The 26,056-nt window shown below is 34.7% G+C and overlaps 1 protein-coding gene across 5 annotated transcripts in view; it reads left to right on the top strand.

Moving 5' to 3' along the window:
• LRBA (LPS responsive beige-like anchor protein) overlaps window positions 1–26,056 on the top strand; it is a 741,906-nt gene that overhangs the window by 418,559 nt on the left and 297,291 nt on the right. For 3 of the 5 annotated variants that reach the window (XM_028125276.1, XM_028125281.1, XM_028125278.1), the window contains exon 38: window positions 24,629–24,789. In XM_028125276.1, the coding sequence (XP_027981077.1) occupies window positions 24,629–24,789 (161 nt within the window). The remainder of the gene's footprint in view (window positions 1–24,628; window positions 24,790–26,056) is intronic. The other 2 variants (XM_028125279.1, XM_028125280.2) reach the window with 1 other exon arrangement.

The raw sequence follows: 26,056 nt of genomic DNA on the forward strand, positions 1-26,056 counted from the left end.
GAGTATGGAACAATTTTTTTGTATTCACAAATCATATAACATTTAGATAAGAATTAGCAAAGAAGTCTAAAGAACACAAAAACTTAAAGATGCATGATATAGCTAATCATACACCATCCTTGTGTTTTGATTAGTGATATTATTCATTGAGACAATGGTAATTTCCATATATGGTTACCTTTATAGCTAATATTTTTTATTTTATATCAGTACTCTGCTAAGTACTTAACTGTATTATCTCATTTAATGCTTATTTCAATTTTTGAGGTAAGTATAATTTTTATCCCTACTTAAAATGAGAAGCCAAGGCTTAGAGAAACTAAGTAGCTTTCTCAAGATTATTTAATTGGTAAGTAGTTAAGCCTGAATAAGAAAAATGTTAGGAAGTGCCTGGGTGGCTCAGTTGGTTAAGCATCTGACTCTTGATTTCAGCTCAGGTCATGATCTCAGGGTCGTGATAATCGAGCCCCGGATTCCGCTCTGTGCTCAGTGTGGAGTCTGCTTGGGATTCTCTCTCTCCCTCTCCTCTGCCCCTCCCTGCTCACTCTTTCTCTCTCTCTCAAGGGAAAAAATAAAATATTAAAAAAATGTTAGGGTTCCCTGTTACTTATAAAAATTTACTGTGGAATTGCTAATGCAACAAATTTCATAGAGCTGTAACAAAATTTGACCTACTTAGCACAATTTTCCTATGAAAAAAGCTGCAAGTTTTTTTTTAATGGGTTGTCACAATAAGTTTGAATACATAGGTAATTTAAATAATGATTAGTGTTTTTAATCGAAATGTAGATAGGGTTCTTATTGATGATGAACTCATGTGATATCTTTTTTTAAATTTTTTTATGTTACGTTAATCACCATACATTACATCATTAGTTTTTTTTTATTTTTTTAATAATTTTTTATTGTTATGTTGATCACCATACATTACATCTTTGGTTTTTGATGTAGTGTTCCATGATTCATTGTTTGCGTATAATACCCAGTGCTCCATTCAGTACATGCCCTCTTTAGTACCCATCACCAGGCTAACCCATCACCCCACCCAACTTATATGATTCTTTATCTGTTGACTGAATGACACCTTCTTGATAACTTTCTTGAAATGGGTGAAAAAGTCAGGTATGGGGTGTAAGTGCCTACAAGTATCAGTGACTTTTGTGAATTAAAGACAAAAATATTTTTCAGGATAGTAGTAAAGTTTTTATTTTAGATTTTTCTTGCTGTGGAGAAAAAAATCAGCATTGTGACACAGAGGGAAAGACATGGGAGTGACTGCATTTTAGTATTCTGAATTCAGACTGCTTCAGCAACCCCCCAGGTTTGCAAATGTTTAAGTTTCCTGGGTTTTTTCCATACCACGGTGAGAATACAGAATTAGCACACAGCTGCCTCAAGTAAGTATTTGCAATAATGACAATTAAACTCAAAGAAGATATAGATTTTTTAAACATTTTACTTGAGTATATTTGCAAAGTGAAAACAATAATGTACTTTGTTCATATAGCTTTTTGGCATGTGTGTGTTGTGGTAGAGGACATTCCAGTTATTCATAACATACTGAATTTAATAGAGTGCTGTGGACATTGTTAGAAAAAATTTTCTTATCTAAGTGGGGAAGATATTTCTCAGGTCAAGATTCAAATAGGCAATCTTTGTTTTCTTTTTAAATTGTATGGGATACATAGCAAAAATGTTCTTATAAAATAATCTTATGCTTAAGTCTTCACTATCTATACCTACCCCTGAGTCTTACTTTCCTCCCTATTGAGGAAGTAAATAGTTTGATATATAATCCTCTGGTTGTGATACAAATACTCATTTTTGTGAATATTGTATTTCTGTAGGATACATACCTAGAAGTGAAATTGCTAAATCAAAGATATTATGTACAAATACTGTCACCATGTCAAATGCCTTCCCCTCATAGTGCAAAGGGTAGAACATGTGACCAGACAGGGTTTCTGGGAAATTGATATGCCTGCAGAAGTATCCCATTCTTTTTGGTCATCAGTAGCTAGCTAGGGATTGGCCTTTCTTTTAACCCAAGAGTCCATCCCCTTTACTTAAGAGTGGGCAATTCTTCTGCTTGCTGCCCAGGAGGGAGGTGAAATCAACCTAAAGATTGTCTTGGGTGACCACTATCTCAGCCCACTGGTTTCATCTGTTGCCTTTAGCCTGGAGCTCCCCCACTTTGTTCTTGAGAGTACTTTTCTGTGTGTGTCTGAGATTTGATTCTGTCAGCTTTGATTTTTTTACCTTTCTGTCTTTTATGAATTCCTCATCATTTCTTCTTTATTTATTATATACTTATTTTCATGTACCAAGTGTACCATATCAAGCCCATATCATTAGCATAAGCATTCAAAACAACGACCCTTGCATTAAAATCAAGTATTGAATATCTTAACCTTGTTATTACCTCCCCCCTCAACTTCAGTGTCCTAGCATATGTCATTGAACAGGATGAAGAAAAATAAATATTCTGTTGCTTTCTTCTCAATATGCTTATCAAAGATTAATTTACCCTTCTTCATTCACAATATGCACTACAGGCTTGGGTGGCAAGGAGAAAGAAAGAATCCACAGAAATGTTCTTGGTTTCCATTTAGGGGCGTTCATCTATACTAAAACTTCTTTACATTGGTCAAAAAAGTGTAGCATTATTACTTTCTGTCCTCCTTACTCCCAAGAGAAATATATGATAATAGGGAAGTAAAAGGATTAATTCCATGAACTCCCTTGCCTTTAAACAATATTCTGTGTGATTTCTGTGGAATTGGGAACTAATAAGATTTTGAACATATACATAGAGGGGTGTATGAAGTACTCTAGTAGTCAGATGTGTTTTTTAAAAGAAGAACAAAATATGGGGCACGTGGGTGGCTCATTCAGTTGGGAGTCCTATTTTTAGGTTTCTCCTCAGGTCATGATCTCAGGTTCTTGAGATTGGTCCTGTTTCAAGCTCTGTACCCAGCGGGGAGTCAGCTTCTCTCCTTCTCCCTCCCCCTTTGCCTTTCTCCTACCTTCCCTCCCCTGTGTGTGCATGCTCTCTCTCTCAGTCACTCACTTGCTCACTCTAAAATATGAGTGAGCAAATGAAATCTTTTTAAAAAATAAAACAACAGAATAACAAAGTAATAGCATTTTCAAATGGTAGAGACTTATAGATTACTCAGTTCGGCCCTGTTATTTTATAGAAAAGGAGACTGAGACCCAAATAGATTAAATTACTCAGGATCCAATAGCTAATTAATTATGAAGTCAGAACTAAAATCTAGATATTTTTTTCTTCCCATCTGGTACTGTTTTTCACATACCATGTTGCTTTTACAGTGCTATTACACAGTGACATTATTTAAAAATATATATATATATGGAAATACAACCTAGAATATACAAAATTTATTAAGAAATAAAAACAGTAATTAGAAATCCTACAGTTTTTCAGATTAGAACTTGGAAATGTTAAAAAATTAGTTTTAATAATAGAAGAGATCAGGTATAAGAAGAGCATTGGAATCATCATAAAGTAACATCTTTCAAAACAGATGTTTGGAGAATACTTACGGCAGTAATTTCCATTTTCATGCAATGTTTCTTCAGTTGCTTTTACTGAGAGTTGTTTTTCTGAAAAGTTCTTTACCTTCTTTATCCTTTATTCCACTGTATTTTTCTTCAAAGTAGGAAAAGAAGTTGGAGGGGAAGAAGCTGAAACATAGGAGGTTGCTATTGGGCAATTTTGCCTAACAACATAGTAAAATTAAGTCCCTTCAAAGAAAAAGCAAAACAAATCTGTATTTTAAATACACACACACACACACACACACACACACACACACACACACACACACAGTATCTTAGTTACTTTAAGTGTGATAAAATTTTTTGATACATTAATGAAAACCTGTTTTTAATACAGACATTTAAAAATGTCAATATATGTTAGTAAATCACTTTTCACATTATATGTAATAAAAATTAGTTAAGTTACATGAAATTAGGAATCATGTGCATTAGTAGTAGAGCACACATTATCTAATTCATGCCATATTTTATAGAATTGAGGCCCCTTTAAAAATGTAGCCCGTTCTTACTTTGATTTTAAGAACAAAATCATTTTAACTTTGAATATGTCAACTTCATATTCCATTATGTCTAGGAAAGAGTGATTAGGATAAAGAAATTACACATTTATCTTTTTGGCAGACTTTTAAAAGTGTATACTAGGTCCTGGGCATTGTGCTAGAAGCTGAGGGTTCATAAGAGTGAAAAAAAAAATAGACCCTGTTCTGAATCTTAGAATGTAATGGTATTGCAGACATATAAGTAGTTAGTTACAATGTACTGTTACAATCTTAACAAAAGAAATAATAAAATGATGTTTGAATATGTATAGCAATAAGAAATAGACTTACTGAGATGGAGTTAAAAAGTGTATAATTTGAAATATAGACAGACCCATATATGTAGGTATGGCTTGTGCTAAGCTTATAAAAATATCTTAAACTTAGAAATAAGTATTATAAGCCCACATTGTGAGATTCTGAAGACTCACTAAATTTTTTCTAAGTAATTTGGAGTTAAACAGGTGTTAAGCTTTGCTATACTTGATAAAGATCTATTTCCTTCCCCCTGAGAATGATTCAAATCTTCATGGAGAGAAGAAACAGCCACATCAGCTTCCAATTGTCAAAATTCAGTTTTTAAAAACTCAAGTCTTTTTCCCAATGGATTTCCAGATTGAAGAACATATGGACTCTATCTTCTGAGTAAAATACTTTCATTTTCCTTTTGAATTACTTTTAAGACTTCACCCTGATATGAGAAGTGTAAAATGAAACCATAAGGTATTTAAACAACATCTACCTCTGGTGGTTTTTTCAACTTGGATTGATAATAACCTTATAAAATTCAGAAATAATGCTTTCTCTTTTAAAAAGTAATGCATTTTTTTCAGGTATAGTTGCATTTATTTTTCTAGGAAATGAAAATGTATGGGTTTTTCTTGGTGTTAGTCTCTAATGTGATTATTTTATTTATCTTAGTGAATTTAAGTAGATATTTTAATTTTAGTAGACATTTAGTAGATTTTTTATTTGAACTGCTTCCTTGGGGTATATACCCTGTTTGCTGTAATTTACTACATAATTGAAATAAACAATATTTTAACACTTTTGTGACTAAAGAAAATTCTATAGCAGACTAGCAAGTTACTTTATATTTATAGTAAAACTAATAAGCTGAAAAAGACATAACAGAAGCTTAACCAGTATAGCTTATTGCTTTTTGAGAAAATCAGGACTGAAAAGATTGGTCTTTTATTGAGAAGATGCAACTAATTTCTTTTATACAAATTTTAGACTTAGGAGTTTATGGCTTTTAACTTTTACCTTAAAAAAGAAACAGTTTATCAAATATTGGGAGTTGAAAGAGAACAGTCACAACTCAACCAACTTAATTTTCCTATCTCTTAGTACAAACAGGATCGAGGGAATCTCCAGAAACCCTTTGGAAAATACCTTGTTTTTCATTTATATATTTGTTAGTCTGCATAATCCTCATTTACTAAAACTGACTCTTTTCTGTGACAAGATCTCTTTTGAGATAGTCATTCAGAGAAGATTGTAAATGATATGAGAATAGTTTGCTTGCTTCCTTTTTTTACCATGCTATCTGTCCTTAGTCCAGCACCTAAAACCAAATGAATGAAATAGAATAATGAAAAGTAAACTTTTAATTACAATAATTTGAAAAGCTGGTAATATGGGTATAAAGGCAAGAATATAAATTCTCGGGGCGCCTGGGTGGCTCAGTCATTAAGCGTCTGCCTTTGGCTCGGGTTATGATCCCAGGGTCCTGGGATCAAGTCCTGCATTGGACTCCCTGCTCCGTGGGTAGCCTGCTTCTCCCTCTCCCACTCCCCCTGCTTGTGTTCCCTCTCTCGCTGTGTCTCTGTCAAATAAATAAGTAAAATCTTAAAAAAAAAAAGAATATAAATTCTCAGTGGGGCACCTTCCGGCAGTGCATTTTAATGTGATAGTGTTCTAATATGATTAAGAGGTGAGCTTCAGTGACTATAGCAAAGAACTTTTATTTATTTATTTTATTTTTTATAAGATTTTATTTATTTTTCATGAGAGACAGAGAGAGAGAGGCAGAGGGAGAAGCAGGCTCCCAAGGAGCAGAGAGCCCAATGCGGGACTCGATCCCAGGACCCTGGGATTATGACCTGAGCTGAAGGCAGACGCTTAATCATCTGAGCCACCCAGGCGCCCTATAGCAAAGAACTTTTAAAACAAAATGGATGTGTAGCCTGTGTGGTTACTGTGCACCCCAGTTAGAATGTATGAAAGCTCTGACACAAAGTTAAGTTACCTGATTTGGCAGTGCTGTTTGTTATTCATTTTAAATGTATACTATTCTACTTTTCCATTTATAGCCTCCTCAGTTTACATTAATAATGTGATTATATAGGATTCATTGTTTTATTACTAAAATTTATTTGGTTCTTTGTGGGTTTCTTTTTTGAGACAGTCCATATTTTAGTTATTGAAATTAATACAGGCAGTAATGTTGCTTAATTAGACTATTTCAGCCCCCATTAATGAATTTTTAGTCTTTCTGTTCCTATTCACAGTTGAATATTGATACTGAGTATGAATATTTGAAGTACAAGCCCTAATTAATAAACTTGCCCTCACAATAAACTAGAATCCTTGCCTCTGCAGATTAATGAGTCGAATATAAATGAACCGTTAGAACATCTTTTTGATTTTCACCTTTGTCTTTTTAAATTAAACTATTCTTACCTCGGATATTCTGTTGTGTCCAGATCTAGTAGAATCTCTTTGTATGGCAAAATTCTGTGACTTTTATTTAATGTTATTTGTTAGGACTATTTGCATTCAGTGTTTTTCCTCCCAACTGTTTATAATATACTGTGTCCAGTATAAAATATAGATGGGCTTCTTTATTATGCTTGAAGAACTTTGAAAGATTTGTTTCTTTGCTGAGTTTCACTTCTCATTCTCTCTTGAACTAACTGAGGCTTTTCTCTTACCATTCTACTGAAACAGTTCCTTTCAAGGTCACCTGTGACATTTATATTGCCAAATCACATATTCAGTTCTCAATCTTCATCTTTCTTGACTAATTGCTACCCTTTGATATGTCTGAGTACTGCCTCCTCTTTGAATTTTATTTCCATTTGGCTTCTCGGACACCATATTCGTCTGATTTTTCTCCTATCAGTGGCCACTCTTCAAAATTCCTTGCTGGTTTCTCCTTATCTTGTCAACCTCTTTATTATTGGGGTTACTCAGGCTTTAGTCTTTGGAGTATTCCTTTTCTTTTCTCTCTCTCTACTTACTTCCTTTAAGATCTTACCCAGTTTGTACCTGTTTATATTATATAAACAAGATATTTTGTTGACTCCCAGATTATATATCCTGTGAGGTCCTTTCGTTTGAACTCCACACTCATATTGTCTACTCAACATCTCTGTTTGGATATTTGTATTGTTTGTAGCAGTACAAGCTGCTTTAATAGATAAATCCTAAAATCTCATTCAGTAGCTAACCGTAATAGAACTTTATTTCTTTTTCATATCAAGTACAGAATTGATAAGTGATTTATTACATCTTATAGCTCCATTATCTTTAGTTCTTAACTTCTAAGATTGCCATCTGCATCAAGCCAGTGGAAGGAGCATGGACAACTGTGTATCAAAAAGTTTTATAGGCTAGATTTGGAAGTGGCTTGTATCATTTCTGCTCATATTTTACTGACTAGAGCTCAGTCATATGCCTATGCTTAATTGCAAAGGAGATTGGAAATGTGGCTTAACCATTTGCCCAAGTAGAAGAGGAAAATTGGTTTCTAATAGGCACCCCAAACATAACATGTTTAAAACCAAATTCCTGACCTTCTTTATCAAAACCTATCTTTCTCACATTCTCTTTCATCTTTGTTAATGTTGATTCTATTTCTCTAGTTTCTGAGATCAAAATCTTAATAATATCATTGCCTCTTTTCCTTTCATACCCCATGTATGATCTCTCAGCATGTTCTTTTGACTCAACCTTCAAAATATATCTAGAATTCAGTGACTTTTCACCATTTCTACTGTTGCCACTCGTTTCCAGACATCATCATCATCTGGATTATTGCAAAAGACTACAAACTGGACTCCAGGCTTCTAATACCACTCTCCCACCTACACCCAGGCTCTTGCAGCAGCCAGAGTGACCATGTTAAAACATGGCAGAGCATGTTACTTCTCTGCTTAAAATATTCAAAAGTTCTTCTTATCCTCTTAGTAACTTTTTGGTCTCTACTATAACTCTTCATCCATCCAGAATGGTCTCTTTGCAGTTCCATGATCTCACAAAGTGCAACTTTGGATTTACTGTTGTCCCTGCCTGAGATTTTCTTTCCAAGACATCTGCATAACTGAAGCTTTCACCTCCTTTAGGTGTTTGTTCACATGTTACCTTCTGATAGACTCCTACCCTAATCATCTTATTTTAAATGGTCTCCTACACCCTCTGTCATGTTTTCTGTTGCTCTTTCATAAGTTTCATTTTTCTCTGTGGTATTTATTATTATCTGTGGCAGATACAGTAGCTGATCATGAGAGTTTCATTCTGGCTTTCCATTAGAGCTGTTGTTGGGAAATGGCTACCCAACCAGGGATCACATCCTATGTGGAGTCATGTGACCTGGTAAGACAAAGGAATATATGTAGGTAGAGGACATGTATGTCATTTCTAGGCTGAGTTGATGTAGCATTTACTGAGCCATTTCTTTTTTTTTTTTAATTTTTTTTTACTGTTATGTTAGTCACCATACATTACAACATTAGTTTTTGATGTAGTGTTCCATGATTCATTGTTTGTGTATAACACCCAGTGCTCCATTCAGTACTTGCCCTCCTTAATACCCATCACCAGGCTAACCCGTCCCCCCACCCCCTCCCCTCTAAAACCTTCAGTTTGTTTCTCAGAGTCCATAGTCTCTCATGGTTTGTCTCCCCCTATAATTCCCCCCCCTTCATTTTTCCCTTCCTACTATCTTCTTTTTTTTTTTGTTAACATATAACGTATTATTTGTTTCAGAGGTACAGGTCTGTGATTCAGCAGCCTTACACAATTCACAGTGCTCACCATAGCACATACCCTCCCCAATGTCCATCACCCAGCCACCCCATCCCTCCCTCCCCCCACCACTCCAGCAATCCTCAGTTTGTTTCCTGAGATTAGGGATTCCTCATATCATTGAGATCCTATGATACTTGTCTTTCTCTGATTGACTTATATTGCTTAGCGTAATACCCTCTAGCTCCATCCACGTTGTTGCCAATGGCAAGATTTCATGGGGTTTTTTTTGATGGCTGCATAATATTTCATTTACACCACATCTTCTTTATCCACTCATCTGTTGATGGACATCTTGGCTCTTTCCATAGTTTGGCTATTGTGGATGTTGCTGCTATAAACATTCGGGTGCACGTACCGCTTCGGATCACTACATTTGTATCTTTGGGGTAAATACCTAGTAGTGCAATTGCTGGGTCATAGGGGATTAACTGAGCCATTTCTATGTTCTCTTGCCATCTTTACTTAGCTTCAGGACTTTGATCTCTACCTTAGTTTTAGGCCTGTTTTACTGCATGTAACATTTAATCAGCTTTATACATCATATGCTTTGGAACTCATTTTATTTTGAATAAATTGCCTTATGTCTTTGAACTTTACTTTCACGCCTTACTTATTTGTTGCCTACCTTATATCACAGAAATTTAGCACATTTCAATAACACATTAATGGGATAAATCAGAAAAATAGAAAATTTAAAAACTAATGTTGAAAACCCTTATCTTGCTTAAATTATTCCAATCACTTCCTTACTTGTGTTCTCATTTCTGATATTTCTTCTAATCTAATTTTTGTGTATTTCCTAGAGTTATTGTTCTGTAGTCATAATACTTAAAACTCTTCAGTATCTCCCCATTGCTACAAGACAAAACCCAACTCTTCAGCATGACATGGATGATGTCAGGAGCTCAGCTGAGCTATGAGATGAGCTACCAAGGATCAGAGTAGCTGATTAAAGCCATAAACCAAAAATGAAAGAGTAAGGCTTTAATAACTTACTCTGGTGGCATAAACAAGAGCCTAAAACTGCAGGACTCCTCTGTTCCATTTTCCCACCATGAAATGTTGCACTGATGGAAGGTCAGGTCAATCAGTATGGATCAGCAAAGATCAGTATAAATGTTAGGGTCATCTCACTGTTGAGGAAACCCTGAACAAAAGGCTACAGCAGTTTATGGACCATGAGGTTAGAAGAAGGAAAAGGAGAAGGGCTCAGAGTAGACTGAGTGAGAGCGGGGAAAGTGTCTTCAAGGTTTCCCTTTCTTCCTCTGGTAAGAAGACCTGGGCAGAGTGCCTGAAGAGGACCTCTGCCCAAGGCTTCAGATAAGGAAACTTTGGGATAAAGGGGTGGAAGGGCTAGGAATGCAATTATGCTAAGAATATGACTAGCTGGTGGGGCCTGAGTCCTTGAGTACAACTCCCTTCAGAGACTGGAGTGCATTGGCTATATACCAAGTCTAATTTGGGGCTGATGGAGGGCAGCTTTCCCTATGATGCCTGACAGGTAAGGCCTTTATAACTAACTGTGGTCAATCCTGAAAAAAGTCATAGGCTTTTAAACAGGAATTGGGCTCCTCAGATGATTCTCTGTGATCTGGCCCCTTCGTATTTCTGTAGCTGCTTCTTTGGCCCTTTGTTGCCTGTACTGCCCCAAAATTCTAGAAACATCTCAGTTTAGCACATACCCAGTTGTTTCTTCTTTGACTTTGCGAATGCTATTCTCTCAAGAAAGAATGCTTTTCCTTTCCTTATTCTCCTGGTAAACATCTGTTAACTCTTTGACTCAATTTGTGTGTTACTGCCTTCCAGGATAATGCCCTTCCACTTTGTTCCCAAGGAATGTTTTGTATATAATTGTCTCTTCATATATCTGTTTCTTCCATTGTACTGTGAGGTCCTTGAGGATAATAACTTTATCATCCACTAACTCTGTAAATCTCCATTGCCTGGTACAGGTCCTTATGCATCATTGATATTCAGTAAGTGTTTGTTGATTAAATGAGTGAGTGAATGTGTGAAATATAAACTCATTAGTTTTTCATCCCTGTCTTTTATGGTATGGCCAGGCCCCAACAATTCTTTCATACCTCATTTTCTGCTGGGGCCAACCAAAAGGACTGCTTCCAATTTTCTGACCTCTATGCTTTTGCTAAAAAGCCTACAATGCCATCTTCTTCCTTGTATATCAGTTGAAACTTGACCCCTTCTTATGGATCTTTCTCAAAAATCTCTTGTTCCTTAAAGCATTTCCTGATCTCTTTAAAACATATGTGATCACTTATTCCCTTTTTTCAATTTCCAAAGCTCTGGATTTTTACTTTTCTTATGGCATGGATCTTAATGCCATATAATTCATTGTTTGCTTATTTTATCCCATTTATTAGATTGTAAGTGCCTTGAGATTACAGACTGTTTTCCTTATATGAGTCTCTGTTACAGCACCTCAACCTTTTCAAATAGTAGTGGGTACTTAAAACATATTTGTAAATGAATATAATTAAGCCAAAACAGTGCTGGTCATTCAGAGCCAGACAAATTGAAATGTAGTAAGGAGAGGAAAATAAATCACTTTAGAATGTGAATAATTGCTTCAAAATTGAAAGTTCTACAAAGTTTCTAGGAAATGACAGCAACCATTGAAAGAAGTGGCTTCCAACTGTCTTAAAAACCTGGAAGTGTAACATAATAAGCCCTTTTGTCCCTGTGGATGAGGAGCACATACTTTTCACTAATTTATCTCGCTTGCAAAGCAAGTATATGATATTTTTTTATGCTAGTTAAAATCAGTTATTTGCTTTCACCAGTATTTTCCTGAGAGTTTTGGATTAAAGGCAGGAAGTATTGGATTATGGTGGTTTGCTGCTGCATTTAAGCCTTTAAATTATTTAAAGATAAAAATGTCATACTAGGGCGGCTGATTTTTCTTTTTTTTTTCTCTCTTCCTATAACTTATATAAACTATCTTAAAAACAACAACAACAAAAACAAAAATGTGATACAGGGGCCTGAGGTTGAGAGAAATGGAGGTTCTAAATGCCAAAGCAGTGGTTCTTGGCTCTGATAGTCCTTCATATATATGCTTATAAACCATGTAGTGCTTCCATATTTGGGGCGTGGTGGGAACTACTGGAAACATTCAGTGAATATTAATAGTTCCAAAGCATTTCAAATGCTGACCTGCACCACACAGTACTTAGTATTTACCTTAGTTTTACTTATCCGTTAAAAAGCAACAGAGCCTTATAACCCCTTGCCACCCCTCACACACCAGTCTGTTAGCTGTGCTATTCAATTTTGGGTGATGCTAATGCTGGAAAAATGTATATTTTCTAATTGTTCTTTATTGTAATAAATAGTTTTCCATATAATTTAAAAAAAGTTTTTGGTCCCATTCCAATCTGTCATTTTGTAAAAGAGGTATTTAAACTTTATAATAATTTGTCATAATGAATCTATTAATGAGCCTAATATGAAAATCTCCTCCACAGCAGCATGGAAGTAGCATTACTAGAAGTTTTTTGGTAATGGAAAGTTACGGGTGTGAGGTCTAGCTCTGTTTCTTAGTAGTAAAATTGGGATTTAACTTGTTAAATTGGGATTATATTCCTAACTTAAAGGGTTGTTTTGAGAATTAAATGAGACCACATGTAAAATTCTTACCGTGTCTGATATACTGTGGGCAGTCAGTAATTTTTAGTTCCCATCTCTTTTCCAGGAGCACAGTGTAACCTACTTCTCAAAAGAAAGAGGTCCTGTCTTTTCTGAGACTTCAGATTGTTCTCTGCATGCACATTGTCCAGCCCTGTGACTATTTACTAGAGTGACCCTATAGATCGTAGACTGAAGACAGTCTTCAAATATAGTATAAGCGTCCATTCTTTCCTTCTAGACATGTTTTAGTACAAGTTGGAAACTTATAATGTTAAGTAAAGGGGCTAGATACACTAATTAAACATATATTGATTAATTCATTGAGAAACCAAATTATTGTCAATATTAGTGATGTGGTAAGCAGGGTAAATTTGGTTTCTCAATGAATCAAGGTCTAATAAATCCTATATTAATTTATTGAGGTCCAAAAGGATCACAGGTTTATCATTCTTACCCAACCCAGACATCCTCACCAGCCTACTCATTTTCCTTAACCTTACCTATTTTGGCCTGCAAGCCAAATCAGTCCTAAACCTTGAGTGAGTTTTGCTAGCTGCTCTTTTTAGTCTTGTTCTTATGCTGAGTATAGCTGGGGGGCAAAAATCACAGTTGTGCAGATTAGTGCCACTCTAGATGAATGGTTTCCAATCTCAGCTAGACCTTCATAACTACTTAGCCATCCTTAAACTTGCTTTTAGTCAGCTTTCTTTCATATTCCCCAAGGCAGCTCTTCTAATTTTTACCCTTCTATTCTATTCTTCTGTCACAAGCTTGCTATTGAGTAGAGAAAATAGAAATAATCAGTCCAAAATCAGATCTTCAGTTTTTCTTCTTTTAAACCCTAGACTCGTTAATGTACAGAGCTTTACATCCTTCCATCTTGCCAATGAGAAGGAGGTGACTTTTTCCACTTCCAGGGTAATTACACTCTCTTCACAGGATCATACGTCTTCTGTCTACAGTGCTGTGCCTGCCCTTCTCCCACATGTCATCTTCAGTCTTCTGGTTTGCTTTTTTTTTTTGAACTTAGTTTTTTCCCTCTGCAAACATGCTTACATATATTCTTTACCCTCTTTAAACTACCACCCTATTTCCCTAATTCCTTTCATTGTCAAAAAAATTTTTTCAAAGCATTAACTATCTCCACCAAAACATGTGTTTTTTATTATCTAGTTTTCCTTTCACAGCTGTATTCAAATTGCTAATGGCATCACTAATAATCCTTGTATCTGTTAGATGGTTTCAAAGGCACATAATAAAAAACCTGGCTCTAAATGAAGTGAAATTCTTCATTTCAATAACTTGTGAAGAAGTATATTATCCTTTATTATAAGAAGTGTAGGTGTGCAAAGTCTTGGGGGCAGGTTTTCAGCTCCATTTTTTTGCAGTTCCGGGTGTGTAAATTTTTACCCCACTCTGTCTTCTTCCTGGTTGTGTTATAACTCCTGGCAACTGGGTCTAACATTTCCTTGTTTCAGCCCATCAGGAGAAAGGAAGAACTACTGTCTCAACCACTGAATAAAAGTTTTGCGTTTCAGATTCGTGAAAAATGATTGCCAGGCAAAAATGTTATGCAGTGATTGGTTTAAAGCTAGATTCTGCAACCAATCACTGGCCGGAATGACAGGATTGTCATAATTGGCTTAAAGTGAGCTTTCTGTAAGTCATATGACCATTTAAGAAGTGATATCTGTCAGAATTGTAATTGTTAGGAAAAAAATAATTAGGAAAATTGCACTTCTTAGGAAAGAGGAAAGGGGAGAGAAGTGAATGCTGGATAGGTAACCAAGTGAGTACTTAAGTTTTCTAGTTGTAAAATCCAAGATTTCCCCCTCCCAAATGGAAAAAATCCAAATATCCATTTCCTGATAAATGGACAAAGAAAAGCACTGTGAATGAGGTACTGTAACATGCTACAACATGGATGAACCTCAAAAACATTATTCTAAATGATAGAAGTCCATCATAAAATCTATATATTGTATGATTCCATTTATATAAAATGTCTCACATAGGGAAATCTTTAAAGAAAGAAAGTTAATCATTGCCAGGGACTTAGAGCTAATTATTATCAGGGGTTGCTTAAGGGCATTTTAATCAGGGCTTTCTTAGGTTTTTATTTTTAAATCATGTTTGAAGTCACTGGTAATACCACTGTAAGCACATGCTTTTATCAAAGTAGTGGCAGGTAAAAGTAGCCACACTTAAATTCATTATTAACTAAAAATAATACCTTACATTTACATAGCATTTTATTGTTGTTGAAGCAATTTCACATACTCCCATTTCATTTGATTCCTCACTATGGCCCTGTAGGGTGGGCTAAACAAGTTACAGTTATTTTAGGTAAGGCAATAGAAGCCCAAAGATGTAAGTGACTTAGGTAAAGGTCATGGATCTGGTATATGGTAGAGCTAGGGTGATTAATTTTAAGTCTTTTACAGTAAATGAGGCCAAGATATTTTTATATCCTATCCAGAAATTGTAAAGATTATTGGTCTTTAATATATATTGCTCTAAAACTTTAGCTATTATATATCTTACAGTATGAATTAATTATACATTTGATTTTAATGAGTCTCTCTTAAAAGGCAAACTCAGTTATGGGGCACCTGGGTGGCTCAGTCGGTTGAGTGTCCAACTCTTGGTTTCACATGATCACGGGGTCCTGAGATGGCCTGTGTCATCCTGTGTCAGGCTGTCCTGTGTCATCCTGTGTCAGATGTCCTGTGTCAGGCTGACCACTCAGCGAGGAGTCTGCTTGTCTGTCTCCCTCTCCCTGTCTCCCTCCCCCTGCTTGTGCTCTCTCTGTCTCTCAAATAAATAAATATCTTAAGAAAAAAATGTAAACTCAGTTATTTGGTACTTGAGAGATACTGGAAATGTTTTTTTTTTTTTTTTTTTTTAAGATTTTATTTATTGGGCGCCTGGGTGGCTCAGTTGGTTAAGCGACTGCCTTCGGCTCAGGTCATGGTCCTGGAGTCCTGGGATCGAGTCCCGCATCAGGCTCCCTGCTCAGCAGGGAGTCTGCTTCTCCCTCTGACCCTCTTCCCTCTCGTGCTTTCTATCTCTCATTCTCTCTCTCAAATAAATAAAATCTTTAAAAAAAAAGATTTTATTTATTTATTTGACAGAGAGAGACACCGAGAGAGGGAACACAAGCAGGGCGAGTGGGAGAGGGAGAAGCAGGCTTCCCAATAAGCGGAGAGCCCAATGTGGGCCTTGTTGCGGGGCTTGATCCCAGGACCCCGGGATCATGACCTGAGCCGAAGGCAGGCGCTTAACTACTGAGCCACCCAGGTGCCCCTGGAAATGTTTTTTAAAAATTATGTATTCTCATAGCCCTTAGGCTCTCCAAAAAATTCCAGTATGAATTAAAATGCCTTTTACCAATCACAATTTGTTTTATTTTAAAATTGGTCTGGACTTAAGAAGATCCAAGCCAGAGCAAACACATTCACCTATCTTCTGCCCAGCATACTGTGAAATCCTCTACATGTCCATTCTCAAGGAAGAGAAAATGGGAAATAACTGGTATGGGGTATGGGATTTCTTTGGGGGAAAATAAACATATTCTAAAAATTAGATTATGGTGACAGCTGCACAACTCTGTAGGTATACTAAAACTATTAAATTTTACATTTTAAACAGGTGAACTTTATAGCATATAAATTATATATCTTAAAGTGCATAAAAGTTCTCCTTCATTCTTCATCCTTCTAAACTTTTTTTTTTTTTAAAGATTTTATTTTTAAGTAACCTCAACACTCACTGTGGGGCCCAAACACCCAACCAAGAAATCAAGAGTCACATCCACCAACTGAGCCAGCCAGGTGCCCAGCCCTTCTAAACATTTTTATGTAGAATTCAGTATTGCTGCCCACTCGATGCTTTGAAGAGACTTTGCTTCTTTGTCTTTTTTGGCACCATTCTATTTTGGTTCCCTTATTATCTTACTGATTGTAAGGAACATTTTCTGTTTCAGTGATGCTTTCCTGTTCTGCAATGTTTTAAGTTTTGGAATTTCCCAGATTTCATTTTAACTCTTCTCCTGTCCTTTCAATATAGTTTTCTCTGGATCCAGCACGTAACTCACTTATAATAAACACTCAGTAAGTTTTTGTTAGATGAATATCTAAATTCCTCAACTTCCAACACTGATCAATCTCCCAGTTTCGTATCTCTAGCTCAGGCTGCTTTTTTGAGTTCCCAAGTTACAGTGATTACTTATTAGATGTAGCTGCCCAGACGTTATTAGGTGTCCAGGACATGATTATTCTCCCAACCACACCTACTTAACCTGCTGTCATTTCAGTTAAATAGCATCTTTATCCCCTCCCTGCCCCTTTGTCACAAACCTCAATTTTGTTCTCATCTCTTTTTTCCTCACCTTCCATATTAAATGTCTCACCAAATCTTATCTATTCCACTTCAGATGGGTATCTTGAATAGTAGCTTTAGGTTCCATCCCTACTGCATTTTTTTATATTGTTACCATGTAACATATAAGGCTGATCATATTAGTCCTCTTTTGAGAAAAACTTGGTTGTCGACTAAGGTGTAAAGAGAACTACTTCAGTTAATTTTACAAGGCCTTTTGAAATCTGGTTCTAAACCTATGTTTCCTACCTTAGCTTTTTGCCACTCTGAGGCTGCCTTGAAATGATCTTTGCTACCCAAAGGTCCTAAGATAAAGGTGCCTTTTTATGTCTTTATGCCATTGTCCACACTCTTTCTTCTGCTTAGAATGCCTTTTCCGTTTTGCACAGCAGACTCCCGTTTATCATTTAAATTTCTTTTAATAAAAAGTCAGCTTGTTCTTTAATTGGTTATTAAGTGCCTGCTTTGTTCCAGTTACTGTGCTTGGCCAGTGAATTAGATAGACACAAACCCTTGTCCTCATGGAACTTACAAAATAGATCCTCATTAAAACCTTAATGAAATCCTCAATCCTCTCAGGCAGGGTTAATTAGTACTTTGATCATAGCTAAGTAGTATCCAGTGGATTTCTAGAGGAAATGTCATGTGAAAAGCTCATTGGCTTTGAAGTTCATAGTTACTACTGATGGGTAAGGCTTTGTTTCTTCATCTTTAAAATGAAAATAACAGTGTTTTGTCAGGGTTGCTGTGAGGCTTGGTGATGTGTATAAAAGCATGATGGCTAGCACAGAGTAGCCAAATGCAGTAAATGCTGTCTGTTTTAAAGTTGTATTATTTTTGATATGTGATAATTTTCTTGTCCCGATTATAACATAAAAAATTATAAAAACATATTCATATGGATGTACCAAGACTGGTACATAGTTGGCACTAAATAGATATTTGTTGAATTACTTTTTTTTAAATCAGATTTTTGGGGAAAATAAATCAGAATTGTTTAAATAGTGTGGCTACTGAAGTGAGTTTTAGGGCTTCTAGTATTCAACATCATTTATTTAAAATGTTTTTTTCATTTGTCTTTTGTTAGAGTTTCAATTGGTAGTGCAATAACCCTAGATTTTTATTTTCTTATAACTTTGCTTACTTCCTAGTAAAAATGCTCAGTGAATAAAGAAAGGACTAATAGGCTAACAGCAGCCAGGAAAAGCATGTGATTATTTCTTAAAGAATTGACCTTATTGCAAAATTATATTTTTATAAATTATTCTGAATAATAACTAGTTGAAGATGAGTGTCTAAATGTCTCTAAAAGCTAACAGAGAAATACACTGAATAGTACCATGCAGAAATTCATAACTATATAAAATATAATTTACATAATTAAGTAGTATATGCAATTCTCTAGTGATGCTATATAATATCGGATCTCTGTATCAGGCTTCAGTAAAGAAATAATTCTGCTTTAGGAGATGTCTCCTTTTGGATCCAAGTAGTTGAAGGGTTTTTTTTTTTTTTTTTTTCCTTTTCATTAAGACAGCACAGTGCATAGATCACCTCCATTTGATTTATAGTTGGTTCTTGGTTTTAGTTAATATTCTTTCTATCTGCATGAAGGCACAGTAGATTTCAGCTTGTGAGATAAAGCATTCTTTTATATTGTGTGATGCCCTATAGGATCTGAACATTATTTCACCAAGATTTATGCAGAAAGTGAAACCCTTCTAGAACTTGAGCACTTTTATCTTCTAGCTGACAGTACACTGAAAATGTTTACTTCTTTTTAGAGGTTACCATTTGTTTAAGTTGTAGCTAATATCTAGCATGAACTTTTAATCTAAAAATATAGAAATGAAAGCGAGCCAGATACAGGAATTTAAAAAACAGGTACTATAAAAATTTTAGAACAAGATATGAAGTACTAAAATTGTCTAGGATTTAGAACTTTTCTTTAGCCAGAAGAATTTATTGCTGACTTTTGTTATAGCTATCCTAGATTTATCAGGTATTGTCACAAGGAAGTGGGTAAGATGGAAAATGGGAAATTTTTCTAATATAATTGCATTATGACAGTTTTTCTTTTTAAAACTAGCATTCTTTTATTGATGTAGATCCAAGTTACATTAAAATGACACAACAGTGAGATTGCAGACATACGTATATCTGACTAAATTTGAATAAGTGTTAGTACCTTTAAGTTATGGAATAATTGGAATATATATATGTAGCTATCACTGATTTTAGTAATGTAATCAACTTTAATAGAATAATGTAAAAAATAATCTACTTTAATAAAGCTATATGAACTTAATGACTTCAGGGAAGTAAATGTTAACGTTTCCCTTTTTTCCTTGATTATTTTATTCTGTGTATTGAATTTTGCATGTGTTTTGACTTTTTGACAACATACTTAGTCCTGGTCTGATCATTTCTCTTACTGATAGCGTCTGAAGGGCCTTATTCTGTTCCCTTTCCCCAAGATTAGATTTAACTCTGGGAGAGAAAGAAAGGAGCCTGAGCATTGTATGGAAAGGGAAAAAGATGAGGTGTTCTCATAGCACCCTGTCATTCTCAAGGGTGTTCATATAGAAAACCAAAATGGGCATTGCACAAATCCAGGAGAGCCATTTATACAAATTTTGATGTGAACACTGCCCCTTGGAGTTGTGCATTTTAATAGCCATTTAATAGAGCTCTGCTCTTACACACAGTTTTTTGAATTCTCATTATTTATTTTCACTTCTGTCTTCCCCTTGAAGCCAGGACAGTATCTTAATAATCCTTGTATTCCTGGCAGCTCGCTCAAGGTAGAGTCAGTCATTTTTACTAGAAAGTATTTTACGATTCTATTTCAGTATTCATCCATTTATACATTGTTAATTGGCTCGTTGACTTGTTATACTTTTCAAAAAAACCCTGAACTTTATAAAGTCTTAAAATTTACATGTGAAAAATAATAGATTATGTATAGTTGAGCCATTTAACTATTAGAGGAAGAAGGTGGATCATACCTTAGTTATTGATTGATTCTCTCTTTTACTTCTGCCTTTTTCACCTGATTGTCATCTGGGTCATACTTGTTCATTTGCTTTACTTGGTCAGATCACTAACAACATTGGAGCTCAGAAAGGGAATTAATAGACTATTAATGCTTGAGTTATATTTCCCTCTAAGATATATTTTAGCAATCTATTTGATTCTACTCTTGTAGAACAGAAAATATATATTCTGTATATTAAAATGACATTGTTTTATATTCTTTTATGTAGATTTTAATGATATGTTAAAGGTATGTATATATAAACATATAAGTGTGTAGGTCTTTTTGAAAAAGTGTAAAGAAATTAGATGACTTAGGCTTATAATTAGAAAAAGACAATTACACTTTTATTATAATTTTAATCTCAGGCTTTGAAATTATGTCAAAGAATTATGGCAAATCATTAGAAAGAAAAGTTAGAGCATTTGATTTTTTTAGTGTCATCCACAACTCTTCAAAGACATGTATTTCTATTAAAAATTTTAGTACTTGGAGAGTGTACTAATAGGGGACCTAACTGCAGCACCTTTTATAGAGAAGTCTTTATTTCCAGATGTTATGTGGTCTAGGCTCACATTCTTGAATACTTTTTGGGATCTTAGTTTTTATTATTAGTGGAAATGGATATAGGTTAAGTTTGTGAACGTGGTATCACATATTAATATCATTTTTTAGATAGGTACAGATATATAAAGCTATATAGTGATCCAGAAATATATACTTCTAAATTCTCAGAGTAAGTAATTTCTTATCTTACCCATGCTTGTATTTGATCAACAGTTGGTTTCTGAATACTTTAAGTTTTTAAAATTTTTCTTCCATACCATTGGTGATAACTCCAAAAATATACAACTTATTTAATTCATAACGTCATGGGAAGACAGTTGGCTTGATGATGCCTATTTGCCAATTTCTTATCTTCTTTTCCCCTACAAGGGGCTTTTAGTGAGGGGAAGAAGTATTTCTTAAATGAGAGTGAAATCCTTATGTGAAAGATCAAAACTTACAGTAAGAAAAAAAAAAACTTAAGAGTAAGTTGGTGATCGAAACCTACACATTCCCCTTTCCAATACTGTTCTTCTTCTTCTTTTTTTTTTTTTAAAGATTGTATTTATTTACTTGACAGAAACACAGCAAGAGAGGGAACACAAGCAGGGGGAGCGGGAGAGGGAGAAGCAGGCTTCCCGCGGAGCAGGGAGCCCGATGCGGGGCTCGATCCCAGGACCCTGGGATCATGACCTGAGCTGAAGGCAGACGCCTAATGACTGAGCCACCCCTAATACTCTTCTAAAATGACAAAGCATGCCTCATTTTTTCAGCGATAAAATTTAATACTAAGAGTATATGTTATTGGCGGGAGCAGGATTAGGGGGATAAAACATTGGATTTTTAGGCCCAGATCTGTTTCTATGTAAATGACTTTAAACATGCTAGTAATTACCCTTATCTGAAAAAAATGAGTATGACTTTTTTCCCCAAAGAACATGTATTACTCTCAGCATCAGAAATTGGATGATAAATGCTATTTTTTTCCAAATGAGGCTAATAGCTATTCCATTTTGAGTAAGTTCCTTGAGGGTTTGTATCCTGTATCACTTGGAGAGCAGTGCTTTATAATGGAGAGACTCTGGAGAAAACGTATGGCAAGTTTTGGGCTCTCTAGAAGATTTTTGTAATACATTCTAGATCTGTGCTCTGAAATAAGTGATTTTTGCTTTGTCTTCAGATTATTTTAAATTGTTAACAGGAGTTAAACTACTTGTATTGAGAAAGATAGTCTGAGATATAGCTTCAGGATACTGTAAACATGCTGAGGTAAAAGTTCTTTATTTTTTTTGGACTGTAAGTATTTTTCAATTTTTGGTACTACATTTATATTTGAAGATGAAACTTATCTTAAAAATTTTTCTACTGTATGAGCAAATTCTCAGTTCCTGTTATATTGGTGCTTTTGTTTTAGCCAAAGGCTACCATTGTGATTATTTTTTGTTAGTATCAAAGAGCACAAAAATAAATATCATAGTTCTTTTTCCTCCTAATTTTGGTTATTACTCTTATACATATTGTCTTTGGGTTACTTGTTAATTTGTGAATGATTTTATAATTCTTCTGTTTTTTTCTACGCTATGACGAAAAATATTGCTCACATGCTTTAATAGCTGTTGGATTTGACTTCACCCTCATGCATTATACTAGAATGTATTGTTACCTAATCTAGTAATAATTTTATAATAGCAGCTTAACATCTCCTATAATTTTAATTGTTATCAAGAAAAATGACATCATTTAATTTGACTCAAAATTCAGAAGGATGGATGAATGACAAATTAATAATTTACCACCTTTGCATAAGACTGAAGCATAGAATATTAGAAGGATTGATGGCAGAAAAGGTTAACAAATTTTAGCAGCTTTCATTAGCTTTACATCGTCATATGTTTGTGGTGCTGACTGAAATAGGCTTTGTAGGAGATCTCAGTCTAGGGAACTAATTACTTGTGCCGATTGCCGCACTGATGAATAGACCCTCATTGTATCATTCCCCTGAAGACAAGGAGCAGCCTGTGATTCACGACTGCATCCTGGCTGATATTTGATAATAATTTTAACAGATAAGTGTAGGTAGGCAGAATGATGAAGTGCCTATCCAAGCTACATGACTATCAAAGCCATACACGTAGCCATCTGTGTACCGTCTTTTTGCCTTTCACCTAAGGAGAATTTTATTAATTGAGTTCAAACTCTTGTCTTTTGCTTCTATGTGTACTCTGTAGGAGCTTCTTTCTTATTTTAAATGGTATTGTAATAGTTTTCACTTAAAATGTACACAGCAAAATAAGAAAGAAGAATAAAAGAGCTTTTTAATTTTTTTTTTGAGGACTGCAATTCTTACACTTTTTTTTGTATTCCATTTTGGTTACATTATATCTCCTCCTCTTTATGCATGATCAAAATCAACAAAGGAAATTTTTGATGTTCTCATTGTGTCCCCAGCTTTCTCAGAAAAGACCATTGGATTTCTATTATTTTTTAAAAAATATCTTCTTTTAATAATGTACTGTTAGTTGTCTATGCTTTTATTAATCTGAGATAATTTTTAATCAATAAAGTACTTATTTACAAAATTATTTTGAATTTTTAAAGGTTGCATCTCTAACACATCAAAATAAGAGTAACTTTTAAATGGGTATTTTGGGACTGTCAGTTGGTCAAGACTAATATGTCAAAGCTGACAGGTACAATTTTATTAGCTCATGAAATACAAGTGTGATTTTATTTTGTATTAGTTATTCCTTACAGAAGTTTTGATTATGAATTTTTTTATTTAATGAAGCTTACAATTTATCATGCTGTGTATCTTTAGTGAATAAATGTATGCTGCAGGTTTTTTTTTTTACTGTAACTAAAAGAACTTCATATTAGTGTTTTCCTTATAAAATATTTTCCAGCATGCTAGATTATGATTGGTTAATAGGAGAGAAAGTTGACATTTATATATTACCATATAAAAGATCTACATAATTGGAGAAAATATAGTCAAACCCTTTAAAAAATACATTTCCAAAAGTATCCTTTTGATATAGCAATTATTGCACATCATATAGCATGTAGTTTTTAATTAAATATAAAAACAGACTACATAAAACAGAAATCCAATCTGATTTGCTTGAAAATAGATTGCTATTTCACTCTATAGGAATGGTTTATTTAAAAACAGTAAATGGAAAAGAAATGCATTTTCTTGTGTTGTTCTAAGCCTCAGGGGCTAAATGTAATGAATATTTTAAGAGATTATTTTAATTAAATTCCTGCACATCTAAACAGAGTAATATTTTATTATCACATACATAACCATGTAACTGAGATATTCATTAAAGTTAACACTTTCTGGACCAAGAATTCATGGTATGATTTACTGACCTTGTGCAAAAAGGCACAAATTAGGAAGAAAAATGAAGGGGGACAGACTTTGATTAATATAGGTAATGCTATACCATATTTATAATAGCCTTTTCCCTATTCTGGTTTATAAATGCAGCCACAGAGAAAGGTGCCCTGCTGAGGCTGAAATGAGGCTGAAATCAGAGCACATGCCACTAGAGTGTGGGGAAACTGATCACACTGTCAGCAATTCATTTTAAAATGATGTATTTAGTGCTCATTTCACCTTCCAAGAAAAAGGAAAAGGAGTTCCTTAGACTGGAAGGTGATATTGTTATTTTCAAGGACATACCTAAGTTAAAGATTGCAGAAAAGGGGAGTGTGAGGTGGAGGGAGAATTAAGAGGAAGGGGAGGGAAAAAAAAAAGGCAGAGCAAACAAGGAGAGCTTTATGCAGAAATTCAGTGCTACCACGCTGTTTGATAATTGCTAACATATGTGGCTTCTCTGTTTCATTGTAGTCGTCCTCGTGAGTTCTGGCGCCTTGACTACTGGGAAGATGACTTGCGGCGCCGGCGACGATTTGTGCGTAACCCTCTAGGATCGACACATCCTGAAGCGACACTAAAAACAGCCGTGGAACATGGTCAGTGTATAAACCACTCCTTGCCAGTAGCAGCAGGTACAGTACTTGGTAATGAAGAGCATAACTTCATTATTACAAGGCACTGTAAAATGGTCCATACCACATTTCATAGTTACTCACCCCAGAAAGAGAAGTTAAATTTTTTATAGTTAGTGTAGGGTTCTATTAAATTATGGTGTCAAGTGTATTTACTTATTATGTTACACATGCAAAACTTACTTAACATAGACCCTTTGTTTCAGAGTAGGAGGGTAAAATATTTCTCTTTTTAAGTGACACATTCAGCTTTGAGTAAATTAATCGGAATGCCTGCCTTAAACCCATGAATATCAGAAAGACAGCATTTACAAACCAAATAGATTTCTAGGTTCTGTTGTGTGTATATGGTTTTCCCTCAACTATGGAATCTTAGCATGATATTATGAAGTGGGAGAGATGGTAATAAATGTCCAAGTGTCTAGATACTTTCTGAGCCTTGATTTGTAGATGGTTGTGATAGATGGCTCCTGGAAAAAGAGAATAGACATTATTTTCATATGTTGCTGTTTTGCATCATCTTGTTATCAGAGCTTAACAAAACATTTTTCCCTTTTTTGATATAATGCATATCATTATGATTCAGATTAGACAGAAGAAGCCTGATGAGCAAATTGGAGAAAATTTGGATTTAATAATATACTCTCTTTGATCATAGCATTTCACTTAGTATTTTGTAACTTATGAAAGCCAATTAAGATACATTGATTAAGGAGAGGAAAGCTCCTCTCTACATTAAGTTAATTTTGATTTTATAAAATATAAATTGGTTATTTTTTAATAAGATCGTTTTAATTCCCTTTTTTCAAGGTATTGGTTTAACATGCAGCAGTTTAGGGTTAAATGATAGTATGGCGTATACAAAATAAATGTAAAATTACATTCAATAAGGATATTAAGAATTTAGATTAAAAGTCTGTGATTTTAGGTTTGGCCTCAGTCAGGCAGCTTAACCTCTTGCACTCAGCCTTAAAGAGCCATTTCTGGAAGAAAATGTCCACAATATGTCATCAGATATAACACCAAATGTGACATCAGTCCTTTAAAATAAATGATCATACAGAGAATAGTCAATAACAAAGTGATCTAAAAGCAATAATAGTCTGAGGGCCCTACATCTTCAACTACAGGAGGTGGGGAAAGAGAAATAAGATGTAGAATTAATTAGGCCACTTTCGCTTTTAGGGTTCATGTGCTTTTTATGTGGTGCTATAGATTTCAGAGTTATATTTATTTTTTCCTTTTCTTTTTTTTTCCTTTTGACTAA

Source organism: Eumetopias jubatus, unplaced genomic scaffold (assembly GCF_037043125.1).
Source record: "Eumetopias jubatus isolate StellerSeaLion01/CBP00866 unplaced genomic scaffold, mEumJub1_p1.0 scaffold_2, whole genome shotgun sequence".
Taxonomy (NCBI): domain Eukaryota; kingdom Metazoa; phylum Chordata; class Mammalia; order Carnivora; family Otariidae; genus Eumetopias; species Eumetopias jubatus.